We start from the raw sequence: 15,701 nt of genomic DNA, 5'->3' as shown, positions 1-15,701 counted from the left end.
ATTTTATATTCTGTAACCCCTATGTTAGGACATTCTGTAACAAAATAATTGGTACATTCTGTAACCCCACTGTTTTATGACTATATGCAACCCCATAAATGGGACATTCTGTAACCCTACTATTGGGATATTCTATGGGGTGTTATGTGTGATGTTCTGCCTACAGGTTGTGATGTTAAGAGTGATGTTCTGCCAATGGGTTGTGATGTTAAGAGTGATGTTCTGCCAATGGGTTGTGGTGATAAGTGTGATGTTTTGCCTACAGGCTGTGATGTTAAAAGTGATGTTCTGCCTACAGGTTGTGATGTTAAGAGTGATGTTCTGCCTACAGGTTGTGATGTTAAGAGTGATGTTCAGCCAGTGGGTTGTGATGTTAAGAGTGATGTTCTGCCTACAGGTTGTGATGTTAAGGGTGATGTTCTACCAATGGGTTGTGGTGATAAGTGTGATGTTTTGCTGACAAGTTGTGATGTTAAGAGTGATGTTCTACCAATGGCTTGTGGTGATAAGTGATGTTTTGCCTACAAGTTGTGATGTTAAGTGTGATGTTCTGCCTACAGGATGTGATGTTCTTGGAGGAACAGCTCAACAGCCTACAAAAGACCTACATAGGAGTACTTGGAGGAATCAGAACAGACCTGCAGTATGTACCAATCTCAATTCACCCTCAAACGTGTTTGTATGTTGCACTGAGTTCAGGGTATGAAACTCCCAAAAATTTCAGCCAGTCCACAATGCAGGTTAGATGTAAAACTTGCCAGCCCTGACCAAAACGTACCTGCCCACAAAAACTGCTAATTTACTTAGTATGATTAAATCAAGTTTGTGAAAGAGTAACAATTTCAATTTTAACCTGATCGTACACATTGAGCAGGTGAATTTGAGAATCTGGCAGTCTGTGGCAGGAAGGCAGGTATTCCAAATGCTGCTGTGTTGCAGAATATTAATTGCAACAATCGTTACAGGCCAGCACTCAAACATAAAAAAACTTTTTACTGAAGAAACAGAAGCTCCTGTCCACTGATAGTCTGTTCATTGTTTCAGCATCGTTGGGGAGAAATATCGAGACCCTGAGACTAATGAGCTAAGTGATGAGGATATCGACAGAATGGATGCTAGAATAACATTTATCTACAACAAAGTCAGGAATGCTGAACTGGAGCAGAGCAAGGACCAACTACTGCCTCACTATCTGTATGTGCCTCAGGTAGGAAGTCCGGGTGATGGAATTTGAACTATTAATTGCTTTAACCCTTTTATCTCCCCTTGGAAATTATGCATTTCATTTTTATCTAAAAAGGCCAGACCAATTTTGTTTCTTGTTTTGCAGATCTGCCTGTCATATTTATTCAATAATAAGAAAAAAAATATGAATTATCCCTTAAGACGTGACTGAAATTGATAATCGAAACTAAATTGAGGTGAACAGTTTCCACACTGTTTAGTCACTGGTATTGCTGATATAACTAAATTTGCAGCTATGACTGACAGTATACATCCTCATTTCGTCATGTTATGGGTCGGGAAAGCCACATTTCTGAAACAGAGACCCTCAACTGATGTGGCTCTTATGGCAATAGTTACGGTTGCATGAACATTGAATGTGGCTCACCCAGCTATGCTGTGAAAACATGGCTAGTGTCTCAAACCTGTTACCATATTTAATAAAACAAGACATATTTCCTCATAATTTTATTCAGATTACAAGAGGTTTTGTTTCTATAATTAACACAACATTATATACCAATAGGTATATTATATATAATAATAACACATGATGATAAGCACATAAGAAGTGTACAAAAGGTCAGTTATTCAAAATGTAATGCAATTTCCATTACAGAATGTATAAACGATATAACCTACTGATCAGAAAGGTTTGTCAGTATCCTAGCACTGACACACCGCTTCCACCCTAGGCCTACCCCATCCCTCACCCTCACCCTCACCCTCACCCTCACCCTCACCCTCACCCTCACCCTCACCCTCACCCTCACCCTCACCCTCACCCTCTCACACACCAGCAGACACACACTCTCTACCATACATATTGCTCTAACCAATACACCCAGTATTTGAACCTCTTAAACAGACATCATGTGTATGTCTAAAAAGGCACGGACGTTAATAGCAGTGCTCAAGCATGGGCATCACTTCACCATATGTTCCTAATTATTATTATTATTATTATTTTACAGATTAGAATGAAAATGCAGCAGAGAGGGTTCGGGTGATCCTGGCACAGTCAGGCTGGTCAAGCTCATCATCAGCTCAGGGCCCTCGCCCCCTCTACACGCAGCCCAGACAGCGAATGGGACTTCTCCCAGGAAACACTGCCTAGTCGAACCCACCAAGAACTTTCCGGAGAATATGGAGGCTCCCCAACACTGCAGCCTTCTGCATTATCCAGATTGTCAGAAGGGCTGTGGTCCCGGTGGAGAACCCGGGCACTCTCCTCATCTGCGCCAAGAGATCAGGAGGTACCAAACCAAGGGCACCGAGAACAATGGAGAGCCTGACGACAGTGTACTTGGGATGCAAGCGAGACATTTCAAAGGCGAGGTCCACATATTTATCATGCTTTTCCTGAATCTTGCCAATCACGTTGCTGTCAAAAGGGACAGAAAATTCAATGATATAAATAATTTCATTGGCTTTATCAAAAAGGACAAGATCAGGTTTGTTGGCTGGAATTCGTCTCAGGCTGTATATTGGCCTATTCCAGAGAAGTTTAAAAGCATCATTTTCCAGGACGCCCTGGACATGTTCAGGGTCATACCATGGATGGACCTCGGAGTCAAAGCCACAGGCATGGCGGAGACGATAATAAAAGCAGCGAGCCATGCCATCATGTCTTTTAAGATATGCTGTTTGTGCCAAGGAAGGGCATCCACTGACAAGGTGTTGGACAGTCTCTGTAAATTGATTATTATTTTTTACAAATTAGAATGAAAATGCAGCAGAGAGGGTTCGGGTGATCCTGGCACAGTCAGGCTGGTCAAGCTCATCATCAGCTCAGGGCCCTCGCCCCCTCTACACGCAGCCCAGACAGCGAATGGGACTTCTCCCAGGAAACACTGCCTAGTCGAACCCACCAAGAACTTTCTGGAGAATATGGAGGCTCCCCAACACTGCAGCCTCCTGCATTACCCAGATTGTCAGAAGGGCTGTGCTCCCAGTGGAGAACCCGGGCACTCTCCTCATCTGCGCCAAGAGATCAGGAGGTACCAAACCAAGGGCACCGAGAACAATGGGGAGCCTGACGACAGTGTACTTGGGATGCAAGCGAGACATTTCAAAGGCGAGGTCCGCATATTTATCATGCTTTTCCTGAATCTTGCCAATCACATTGCTGTCAAAAGGGACAGAAAATTCAATGATATAAATAATTTCATTGGCTTTATCAAAAAGGACAAGATCAGGTTTGTTGGCTGGAATTCGTCTCAGGCTGTATATTGGCCTATTCCAGAGAAGTTTAAAAGCATCATTTTCCAGGACGCCCTGGACATGTTCAGGGTCAAACCATGGATGGACCTCGGAGTCAAAGCCACAGGCATGGCGGAGACGATAATAAAAGCAGCAAGCCATGCCATCATGTCTTTTAAGATATGCAGTTTGTGCCAAGGAAGGGCATCCACTGACAAGGTGTTGGACAGTCTCTGTAAATTCATTGCAAAGACGACATTTCATATTGATATTTTCTTTAAGAATAACATTCTGGCGATTGTGTGTGGGAAGTGACTGGTCCTGAGCAGCAAAAAGGAAGCCCTCAGTTTCACATTTGAGACCAGCCGACTTCATCCAGGCGAAGGAGTCGGTTGGATTGCTGTTCTGTTCCACACACTGCATGTAAACACGATGCAATGGCTTCTCCGAAAGCTTCTCCACAAAGGACCGACTCTGGGCAGACTTGGTGAAAGACTTCACCTGGTTTACTCCCATCACTGTACCGTCCAGCAGTACATCGCCATCAACAAAATCAACGTCAAATTTCAAATTGTGTCCAACAACCTTGGCACGCTTAAAGTAGCTGTGGAATTCCTTGCTTTCATCATGAATCTTGACGTGCATCACCAGAGGATCATCTGACAAATAAATATGTGCAAAAGTACACAATAAAATTCTGTCATGAAGAGCTTCCACATTAATCAAACCCCGTCCTCCTGAATTGATTGGCATATATAAACGATTAAGAGAGGAACGAGGGTGGTGTGCTCTGTTATCAGACATGATCCTTCTGGTCAGGCGGTCAAGACTCTGGATGTCTTGTTTTGTCCAATCAACTACTCCAAAGGAATAGGAGAGGACTTATTATTATTATTATTATTTTTACAGATTGAGATAGAAATGCAGCAGAGAGGGTTTGGGTGATCCTGGCACAGTCAGGCTGGTCAAGCTCATCATCAGCTCAGGGCCCTCGCCCCCTCTACACGCAGCCCAGACAGCGAATGGGACTTCTCCCGGGAAACACTGCCTAGTCGAACCCACCAAGAACTTTCCAGAGAATATGGAGGCTCCCCAACACTGCAGCCTCCTGCATTACCCAGATTGTCAGAAGGGCTGTGCTCCCGGTGGAGAACCCGGGCACTCTCCTCATCTGCGCCAAGAGATCAGGAGGTACCAAACCAAGGGCACCGAGAACAATGGGGAGCCTGACGACAGTGTACTTGGGATGCAAGCGAGACATTTCAAAGGCGAGGTCCGCATATTTATCATGCTTTTCCTGAATCTTGCCAATCACATTGTTGTCAAAAGGGACAGCAAATTCAATGATATAAATAATTTCATTGGCTTTATCAAAAAGGACAAGATCAGGTTTGTTGGCTGGAATTCGTCTCAGGCTGTATATTGGCCTATTCCAGAGAAGTTTAAAAGCATCATTTTCCAGGACGCCCTGGACATGTTCAGGGTCGTAACCATGGATGGACCTCGGAGTCAAAGCCACAGGCATGGCGGAGACGATAATAAAAGCAGCGAGCCATGCCATCATGTCTTTTAAGATATGCTGTTTGTGCCAAGGAAGGGCATCCACTGACAAGGTGTTGGACAGTCTCTGTAAATTGATTATTATTTTTTACAGATTAGAATGAAAATGCAGCAGAGAGGGTTCGGATGATCCTGGCACAGTCAGGCTGGTCAAGCTCATCATCAGCTCAGGGCCCTCGCCCCCTCTACACGCAGCCCAGACAGCGAATGGGACTTCTCCCAGGAAACACTGCCTAGTCGAACCCACCAAGAACTTTCCGGAGAATATGGAGGCTCCCCAACACTGCAGCCTTCTGCATTACCCAGATTGTCAGAAGGGCTGTGGTCCCGGTGGAGAACCCGGGCACTCTCCTCATCTGCGCCAAGAGATCAGGAGGTACCAAACCAAGGGCACCGAGAACAATGTGGAGCCTGACGACAGTGTACTTGGGATGCAAGCGAGACATTTCAAAGGCGAGGTCCGCATATTTATCATGCTTTTCCTGAATCTTGCCAATCACATTGTTGTCAAAAGGGACAGAAAATTCAATGATATAAATAATTTCATTGGCTTTATCAAAAAGGACAAGATCAGGTTTGTTGGCTGGAATTCGTCTCAGGCTGTATATTGGCCTATTCCAGAGAAGTTTAAAAGCATCATTTTCCAGGACGCCCTGGACATGTTCAGGGTCATACCATGGATGGACCTCGGAGTCAAAGCCACAGGCATGGCGGAGACGATAATAAAAGCAGCGAGCCATGCCATCATGTCTTTTGAGATATGCAGTTTGTGCCAAGGAAGGGCATCCACTGACAAGGTGTTGGACAGTCTCTGTAAATTCATTGCAAAGACGACATTTCATATTGATATTTTCTTTAAGAATAACATTCTGGCGATTGCGTGTGGGAAGTGACTGGTCCTGAGCAGCAAAAAGGAAGCCCTCAGTTTCACATTTGAGACCAGCCGACTTCATCCAGGCGAAGGAGTCAGTTGGATTGCTGTTCTGTTCCACACACTGCATGTAAACACGATGCAATGGCTTCTCTGAAAGCTTCTCCACAAAGGACCGACTCTGGGCAGACTTGGTGAAAGACTACACCTGGTTTACTCCCATCACTGTACCGTCCAGCAGTACATCGCCATCAACAAAATCAACGTCAAATTTCAAATTGTGTCCAACAACCTTGGCACGCTTAAAGTAGCTGTGGAATTCCTTGCTTTCATCATGAATCTTGACGTGCATCACCAGAGGATCATCTGACAAATAAATATGTGCAAAAGTACACAATAAAATTCTGTCATGAAGAGCTTCCACATTAATCAAACCCCGTCCTCCTGAATTGATTGGCATATATAAACGATTAAGAGAGGAACGAGGGTGGTGTGCTCTGTTATCAGACATGATCCTTCTGGTCTGGCGGTCAAGACTCTGGATGTCTTGTTTTGTCCAATCAACTACTCCAAAGGAGCAGGAGAGGACTGGCACAGCAAAAGTATTGGTGGCTTTGACTTTGTTTCGAGCATTTAGCTCTGAACTCCAGATTTTCTTTAAACGAGATTTATACTCGGCCCGAAGTTTATCTTGAATCAGGGCATTCTGGAGCTTGTCTCGAACTTGCATTCCAAGATAGGTGTAGGCCTGATCTTCAACAAGATGCTCAATAACTCCTCCCCCTTGTAACTTGACCGATCCATCATTAGTTACCTTGCCACGTTTCAAATGAAGAGTATTCGAGTCCAAATGTCATGCCAATATCATTAGAGAAGGACTCGACAAGGAGAACCTGTTCTTTCAAATTGGTCTCTCCTTTGGCAAGGAGCTCGATATCATCCATATAGAGGAGATGAGTGAGAGGTGTTGGGGATCTGTGCTGAGGAGGTCCGGGATGGTACCCTTCCTCCCCGTTGAGCAGGAAACTCAAAGGATTTAGAGACAGACAAAAAAGCAATGGACTGAAGGAGTCCCCCTGAATTATTATTATTAATTATTATTATTAGGGAAAATAATATTAAATATTATTATTCCTAATTATCTCACTACAAGGAATCCAGTGTGACAGTTATATTACAGAACCATTAAAATACATGCTAAAGCAGTGTCAATGTTGTAATAATCTATTTACCCAATACCAACCATTTATGCATGCACTGAATATATGACACACCTAACCCTGGTCAATCACAACATTTACATATTTTACACATGCTGGGAGTCATGTGACAACAATGGCCAGATTTACACACCTGTGAAGTACATGGAAATGCAGAGTTGAGTGTCTGCTTATTTTAACACTCCATTAATTGTATGTAAATGTGACAGCCAGCTGATGCATAGATTTCAGATGTTGTCCATATTGAGGACACATATATTTTCTAACATTAGTAACTTTGGGAAATACAGTCATTTTGTGGGGTGCACGAAGTCTCTTGCATGTGTTATAGGCAAAAAATTGACTCAGTGTCAGTTAAAGTGGGGCAAACAAAAAATTGACTTAGTGTCAGTTAAAGTGGGGCAAACAAAAAATTGACTCAGTGTCAGTTAAAGTGGGGACACTATTTTACCAGTTACTGTAATCCATTAATTAATTAACCTATTGGAAATGTTGCTTTCCCAGCAATAGTCATTTTCAAATTGTAGCTTTCCCGGCAAAAGTCATTTTTAATATGTGGCTTTCTCAGCCTCTCACCATTGGTCAAACTGCGTACATCAAAACCTGTTGCACGTGATATTGTCAGTGTTAGCTGACCTGATTTTAATCACAAGCTGTGGGTGGGATATTCATAAAGAGCACTCCAAGGGACATAACTCTATGGAGTTTACTTGAAATATAGTTTGTTCAGTAGAGAGCATGTAAGTTGATTTTATGCAACATTGCATTGATTCATTCGAACATTTTTAATTCAATATTGTATTCTAAGTACTTAATGCTTTCTTTGGTAAATTACGTTCCCTAAGAAGTGATGGTATTATTGAGACAAATGCATTGTTTATATTTAGAGAAGAGTAGTGCGACATGGTGACTTTAAAAAGTAACCGTCCAAAGTTAAGTATCAAGTGTTTAATTTTGAAAAATGTGTGGTTATGTGGAAAATGATCCCACTGACTCATGTTTTGCGCCTATGTCTCCAGGAAATAAAGCTGAAGAAGATCAGGAGGATCTCTTTACACGCCACAACGTGAGTTTAAACACTTCAAGTGTTAGTTTCCATAGCATTGATGCTGATCCATGTACAAAGTAACTGCGTGCATACATATTACAATGGTACATGAAGGTATACATAACTTCCATGAATTTAGTTTGGTATTAAATTGTCCAGTGGTTAAAGCGTTCGCTTGTCATGCTGAAGACCCAGGTTCAATTCCCAATATGGGTACGATGTGTGGAGTCCATTTCTGGTGTCGCCTGCCATGATATTGCTTCAATATTACTATTTCGTTTCATTTACTACCTATACAAATGTTTTTATAATGTACACAATTCTCTTTTGCTTGAAGACAGAAGCATTCCAAAAATGGCATTTAATCATTGTCTCCCACTTACAAGGGTGAAGTACCATGTAAGTTCAGTTAAAGGTCACATGCAACGTAAAACACAACTTTGCAAATTCTGGTACCTTTCGGTGTGCACTTACCAGAACAAATCATAAAAAATGCCAATTCAACCTATAAAATTGAAAAAAAAACGCGATGAAAAAAAGCCCGCGAAATCGGAGTTCAAACATTTCACAAAATTCCCCCCAGCGCTGGGGGGAAAACTGGTTTCAATAGCTGTGCTGCGCTGCGTCCATAACACATGCGCAGTGAATAGGTTCGCGGAGCTTGAAACAGTATGCATGCCCAGCGTCTGAGGTCGTGAGCAGTAGTCTAATCTTGGTTGTGTACAAAAACAAGTAAATAATCTACTCGTTACGTAAAACAACTTGTTGATTGTGGTAAGCAGTCCCTGTCACAGAGAAAGCTCAGTGTCTGGTTTATTCACACCTATATGTCTGTCTGCCTGTCTGCTAAAGACAACATGCAATACACAGCTTCAATCATTGACCATGTGCAATTTGAACTTAACACCTATCAGGCTATATGACATAAAGAAAATAAGTTGATTTATGACTCGTGCAACCGAGTCCCGTGTATGCCACATTATGTAATTAGGCACGTGTGATACACATAACATGTTTTTATGTCTGTGAGTTGCAAACAAACTACATTCATTTTTTTCCGGATGACTGGATCAGTAGTATAGGGAATGACAGTCCGAAAACACTTTTCAAAAACCCCTCTAAAAAGCCTCATTTACTAAATGAGGCTTTGGTGGGACCATTAGCTCTTACTACTATTACCCCTACTACAAAGCTACGCCATCACGTTTACCGTGACTTGGCAGGCGGTAACACTGTGCCGTACGGTACGATCAATAATTCTTCTCTTACAAACCCCCTACCCGGCCCACCCCTCAAGTAGTACAAGTTAGGTTCGTCGGCTTTTATATCCACTTTATCTATGTTGTAAGTTTTGACTGACCATATAGGATCGGTGGCTCGCTTACGGCTATCACCCTCGTGTTCCCCCGGCTGGTACAGATACCTCACTAGGGCCCTATCCGGTATCTGTTTCTCCTTCCCACGCAATGGAGCGGCCGACTCTGCAACTATTGATTTTAGTTTGATAGCGTCTGCCGGTTTCTTACCGGTGAGACGGGTGACTTCATGGTTGATTGCCGACACCACCTCGGGTAACCTCGTGACCCATTCGGTCGATCGTTTTCCAGGGGTGGTCATCTCCCTAGCATACTGATGGCCGAACAAGCGCTCAGCCAAAGTCCTATTAAATCTCTCAACTATAGCTTGGCTGCGATGGGCTCCAGCCGTGCCACGCCTGACCTTCGTATCGTGTTTGGCTAGCAGTTGTGACACGGCACCCATGAACTCCCGTCCGGGGTCAACTTGCAGCTCTGTTGGCCACGTCAGCGGACTGCGTTTGTATATACGTTCGAATCCTCTGGCTACCTGGGCCGAATCTTTCGTGGTCAAGGGTTCGGCTTCCTTGTAACGACTGGCTACGTCCACTACGGTTAAGGCATACTTGTACCTCTTATCGTGCGGTAGGAACAGTAGGTCTGCCTGGTGAATGCTATTAGGTATGTTAATACCGAACCTCCTTCTAGGCACGTAGCGTGGTGCCGGTAAATAGATCTGCCACAGGGCTTGTTTTTCAAGCCACGCTTTGGCTTCCTCCGGGGGTACTCGCGTTAGTTTAGCTAGCTTATCTACTGCGCTAGCTCCTTTCCAGTACCCACGCGGGCTGTAGTAAATAGACTCAAATTTTTTCATGTCCATACGCGTATGTGTTTATCCCATCAATAGCTATCCAACGTTTCGTATCCATAGGCGATAGGGACGTCTTGTTTATAGTCAGTCCGTATATCTTGTGCCCATCACTTCTAAGTGTGTTCATTTTATGTCTAAAGGTACGGGTCTTGAACAGGGCTTCCTTGAATCTGGCGTGTTTGATGTGTTGTTTCACCACATACTTCTTAACCCCCTTTGCCTTCCGGATCTCGCTATTGTCGGCTTTCAGTATGGAGTACATCTTTGGCCTCAAACCTATGTACTCGGCTATGGGCGTGCCAGCACACTCGTCCTTCATCTTACCTAGGACCTTTTTATTTACCGTGCTGTGCATGGCATGGGTCTTAGGGTAGTCGCTGGTGTCGTATAAATCGATGTGTTTTTTCATGTCCTCGTACACGTCCTCGGTTCGAATCTCCATCAGCAGGGAATCCGTGTCAGTGTACAGCACTTCACACCTGTCGCCGTACTGTTTCTTGAGCTCGTTGTAGTAAAAGTCGTACATCAGGTGTTTGGATAAATCGAGGATGCTCATCCCCACGTAAACAGGTCGGTTGAATTTTATGTGGCTTTTCTTCATGTGTAGGGCAGCCAGGTCGTCTGTGAATATCTTGCTACGGTTGAATGCCGGACTGGCTATCAATTTCCTGAGCTTGTCTTCCTCACTAGATCTAACCAGCTTCACGGTCACGCGTTTCCTCAGGTTCTCCATAGTCTTACCAAACACCGAGTTGTTCATGAGCTTGTAGAGATTTTTCTCGAAATCACTGGTGGCTTTTTTTCGTAGGTCTGTGTTCATTCTGATGTAGGGCTCCATCCATGGGCTCTGGTCGAACATGAGCACCCTGTGTATTTTGGCCAGCCTCATACCCAACGACAGGTACAGCTGTAGGTTGCGATAGTGAACGATGTACTTGGTCTTATTCATTAAGTTAGGCACGAGTTTTTCAACGTCTGTCACACGACCACCTGACAAGTTATGTTGGTACTCAGACATCCAGTCTGGGTTAACCCTCATACGTTCGGGTGCAAGGGGATAGCTGTTGTGCGATGTGTGTAATGCCTTGGGATACTCTAAGTCAACCTCGAGGATATAACCTTTGTTCGAATCTGGTGCAATGCTCATAACATCAACGTGGGGTACCCATTCGAATCCCCCTGTAGGTAGATACTGGCTCATGGCCCAGCCGTACAGGTTATTTGCGTCGAGGTAGAGAATGTGATTGGTTGGTTTATTAGGATCGTAACCTTTCACGTATTGATTATTTGCTTTCGCGTATCGTTTGGATGCCATGGAAATCCCACCTCGCAAGCCTTTCTCAATGAATAGGTGCATGTCGTAATCTGTGAGCAATTCTAAATTAACTCCGGTCTTTTTAAGCAAGGCGTCCCACGACAGACCTGGGCTGGTGTAATACCATGCGGGGTCGAGTTTATACTGCTTGAAACATGTCCGCCGAAACGTCTCGAACACGTCGGCTAACAGCAGTACGTCTGTCCTCAAGTACAGGTCGTGATAATCGCCCAGGTTCTTACAACCCAGTTTATTCCATACGTTAATCGCGTGCGAGTAATCGTCTCGTGAGACGGACGCCTCATTCAGCTTGCTATAAAAGCAGCCGATAGGAGGTAGTCTGGTCTCGGTGAACTTGACCCAACTATCCATGTACTCATATGGGTACACACCCTTCCTCATAAGCAGGGGCCTAGTCTCGACGTCTGTGTATCGATCGGTGATAGGGAAGGTATTGTTAGCCTTGACCAGACTGTCGAGTGACGACAGGAGGAATTGAAACGAGTCAATGAACCTAAGTCCGTTTAAGCTGAAGGAGATGTATCTCTCCATGTTGTTGGGGATGCACGATATATTACCATCGATTTTCGCGATGGCCTGCATGATCAAGTGTGAGTCGTACCCTCTCAAGTTGTGAAAGACAACGGGGATGTTTATTGTCTTAGGGTTGATTTTAAGCTTGAGGTTGCACGCGTTGTGAGCGGCGCCTCTATACTTACCAGTTATGTGGCAGTGATCTCTCACCGAATCACCGTTAAGTGGTGAGTCGCACACGTGACAGTTAGTGCTACTAGCGTGAGCTAGCCTGTCGGCTCGGGTCATACGCATGGGAGCGATTCTATATAATGTATTCCTAATAATTTTTTCTTCCTCCTGCAAACACTTTAGAAACCTTTCAGCCGCGTCAGGGCCCCTATACACTACCGGAGCTTTCGTTTCCCCGTCACAACGGACGACAATGTATCCAAACGAACAGGCTTTATGCTCTTGTGTCTTGTGGGTGAAGCTACCCCCACTAGGGGGTGTGGGGGAATCCCCACCCACAACTAAGGCTTCGAAGTCGGCGTATATGATATAAGGCACAGACATTTGATTCTTGTGGTTACTGAATTTTAGGATATTGTCACCTTCCTTAGGCATGTCGACTCGTATCGCCGTCTGCCCCACACCTTGACAATCATCCCGGTGGGATTCTAATAAATCAGCTCGGGTGAAGCCATGTAGGCATCGTATACAAAAGTGTTTTTCCCCATCGTGTTTCGACTGGTCGTGCAACAACCGGCTGAGATTTTTTATCCATGTGTAGTGATACGTTTCACCTCGCTTGATCATGAATAAATTAATAACTTGGCGATCCTTCACCGGGCTGACCCTGTGTACTATTGTTGTGATACCTTCGTGTCCAAAGACATTTATAGCCAGATTATTCTGTTTTTCTACTTTAGTGATCTGGGATATTGGGGTGGGTTCATCTATACCATCCCAGTTGAGCCCATCGTCCTGTGGATAATTAGAAGGCCTGTTCGGATTAGTGGCAGCTGGAAATAAGGCTGACCTGATAGCTAACCTCAGGCAATCGTTTCCTCTATTCTTAACGTTTACTATGGCTTGTTTGTTCTTATAGTAGGGAGACAAGGCTAGGTATGACCCGCCTCTGAACGGCACGTAGTTAGCTATATCTAGATAGACGTTATCGATTTTATCTACAGCCCACCCGGACCCCATGTGCGTGTAGCGTTCTAGGTATTCTCGTATCTGCTGAAAACTATTATCGATTGATGCGTCAATGGTCTCTGTATGTGTGACGACCTCTTGTTTGCCTCGGAAGTAAGGTTGAACATACTCAGTGACCCCTGTGGTGCCCTCCTTATCGAGCGACATTTTCACCGTGATCTGAAACTTGATACTTCCTAGGTTATTTAGTTCCTGGTTGACCTTATCAGCTATCAGAGGCTTGATATCTGTAATGTCTATGTTTCTATCGACGAGCATGCGCCAACCTCTCAAATAGTTGCCTACAGCGCGCTCAGTGCGAACGAACTGTAGGTCAATAGCTCTATTCTGTCGTAATAATTCTAAAAGCTGTGGTTTTCTCATACGGGAATACCCGCCTAAACCCAAATCGTGTGCCTCGGCTTTCAGTTGTTTTACAGTGGGACGTGCTACGGGGGTATGTGATAACAATGCGGTTAACCCGGCTCTCCCCAGGTTTGAATAACCCGTGTGTCCAAGCTGTTTTGCTTGAGCTTTTAATTGTTTTACCGTAGGAGGGGCTTCTAAACCTAGTAATCTCAACAATGCTGGCTTCCGCATTCTAGAATACCCGATAACACCTCTCTGTTTTGCGACCCTCTTGAGCTCGCGCACAGTAGCCATAGTGTTTACACCTAAGAGAATCAATGTCTAATTGGTTCACAGTAAGGGGAGGTAACTCTTAAGTGGCTATCTTGAGCAGTCGCCTACGTTCTTTTATGTAGCCTTTTTTATTCTCGTAGATGAGTTGATGTCTGACTACGTTCGCTCCGTGAGCTTTACATAAACAGTAGTGTCCTTTAACCCCGATACCACACACAGAACACGTGTAGTTAGGACTTCCCATATGGAAACAACAGAACCCCTGATTCCTGCATTTCCTACCACAGGCCTCGGTCTTCCCCATAAGTATATATTCGCATCGGTATGGAGCGGGTCTCATGTTTACTTATATAGGTATTTTAGTTTAATTGCTTTGCAACCAACGCAGTAGCTGCTATACCCAACACTATGAAGCCCAGTTCACGATTCATTTGTCCCTTGGATGGTGTGTAGTACTGAGCGAGTGTGGGTTTATTGAGCGGTTCCAATTGTTTACCAGTTAGTAGATAGTATTCTTTCATTGCTTCATCAACATCGTTGAATGTTTGAACGGCATGGTTTTCACGCTGTAGTTGTTCGTTAATAAAATCGATCCTCTGGAGACGTTTTTTAGCGTACTCGGCCTGTGCTCTTTGTAATTTCTCAGTAGCGAGATCGTGCCGCTTCCTTTCTTCCTGTATTTCAGCCGCGTGATCATCTCGTAGTTTCGAGAAGAGGAAATTACTCCCGGAAAATGCCAGGGCATTCACTAACGCCCCACCAACCATCATAGCTATCGTGGCCATCCCTATATTTATTTCATTATATTATCAGGTATGATCCCTTGTTTTACTAGGATGTCTTTTGTGGCCATCGCCATACCAAGGTTCATTATGAGCATACCCATATCCTGCAGGTTGAAATCTAGCTTGATAGTTGGTTGTTTAATCACCATTTTAGTCAACCGAGCGTACCCTACGGCTAGACTAGCGACCACTGTGGCGTGGTATGCGTCGTTGACGAACGTTTTCCCCTCAGACATTATGTATATGATATAAAATATTAAAATTATAACATGATATGCGGGTCTACCATGGGGGATACCCCCATACCCCCACTGTTGTGGGTGGGGGGCTCACTGTTGGGTGGTGGCTCACTGTGGGAGGGTACCCCCACGTATAACCACGAGATAGCCAAGGCAGCAGTTACACCTACAGCCAACAACAGTCGGGTTGGGTTGGTCACTTTATGTTGGTTACACCACCGTTTTTTACCGGCAGCTACTCTCTTAGGATTCTTCTGTCTGGTTACTGTTGAAGTGGTCTCCACTGTTGGGGGTGGGGTCTCCTCCATCACTGTTGGGGGTACCTCCACTGGGGTCTCCTCCTGTGCAGCATCCATCTATACTATTATTATTATTCTTTCTCTCAAATTGACAATGCTTTGCTGTGATAATCGCCGCCGTCACTGGAGCCAACAACATACCATATTTGTGGTACAGCCCGCAGCTGATAGAGCTCACGGCGTGTTCGATAAAAGGGTCTTTCTCGAGGTCCTCCCACAGGTAAAGTCGGCGCTCTGGTGGAATGGGAAGGAAATGTGACACAATACCGGTGTATATCTGGGTCATAGCCGATCCTATTGTTTTTGTCATTTCTGCTCCGAGCCGGGACTCGTATCTAGCGTACAGCTTATCGATTTCTTCGGCTGACATTTTGTTAATTTTATCCGGGGTGTAGTCTCCAAAGTAATGTTTGGCTT

The 15,701-nt window shown here is 44.5% G+C and overlaps 1 protein-coding gene across 1 annotated transcript in view; it reads left to right on the top strand.

Annotated features, from left to right (window-relative positions):
* Window positions 1–566: 566 nt before the first annotated feature.
* Window positions 567–15,701, top strand: part of LOC137282684 (uncharacterized) — a 30,860-nt gene continuing 15,725 nt past the window's right edge. Inside the window, exons 1-3 of the mRNA XM_067814471.1 lie at window positions 567–643; window positions 1,045–1,207; window positions 8,097–8,143. Coding sequence (XP_067670572.1) covers window positions 567–643; window positions 1,045–1,207; window positions 8,097–8,143 — 287 coding nt within the window. The remainder of the gene's footprint in view (window positions 644–1,044; window positions 1,208–8,096; window positions 8,144–15,701) is intronic.

This window comes from Haliotis asinina, chromosome 4, assembly GCF_037392515.1.
Source record: "Haliotis asinina isolate JCU_RB_2024 chromosome 4, JCU_Hal_asi_v2, whole genome shotgun sequence".
Lineage (NCBI taxonomy): Eukaryota > Metazoa > Mollusca > Gastropoda > Lepetellida > Haliotidae > Haliotis > Haliotis asinina.
This window is presented reverse-complemented; position numbering and strand designations above follow the sequence as displayed.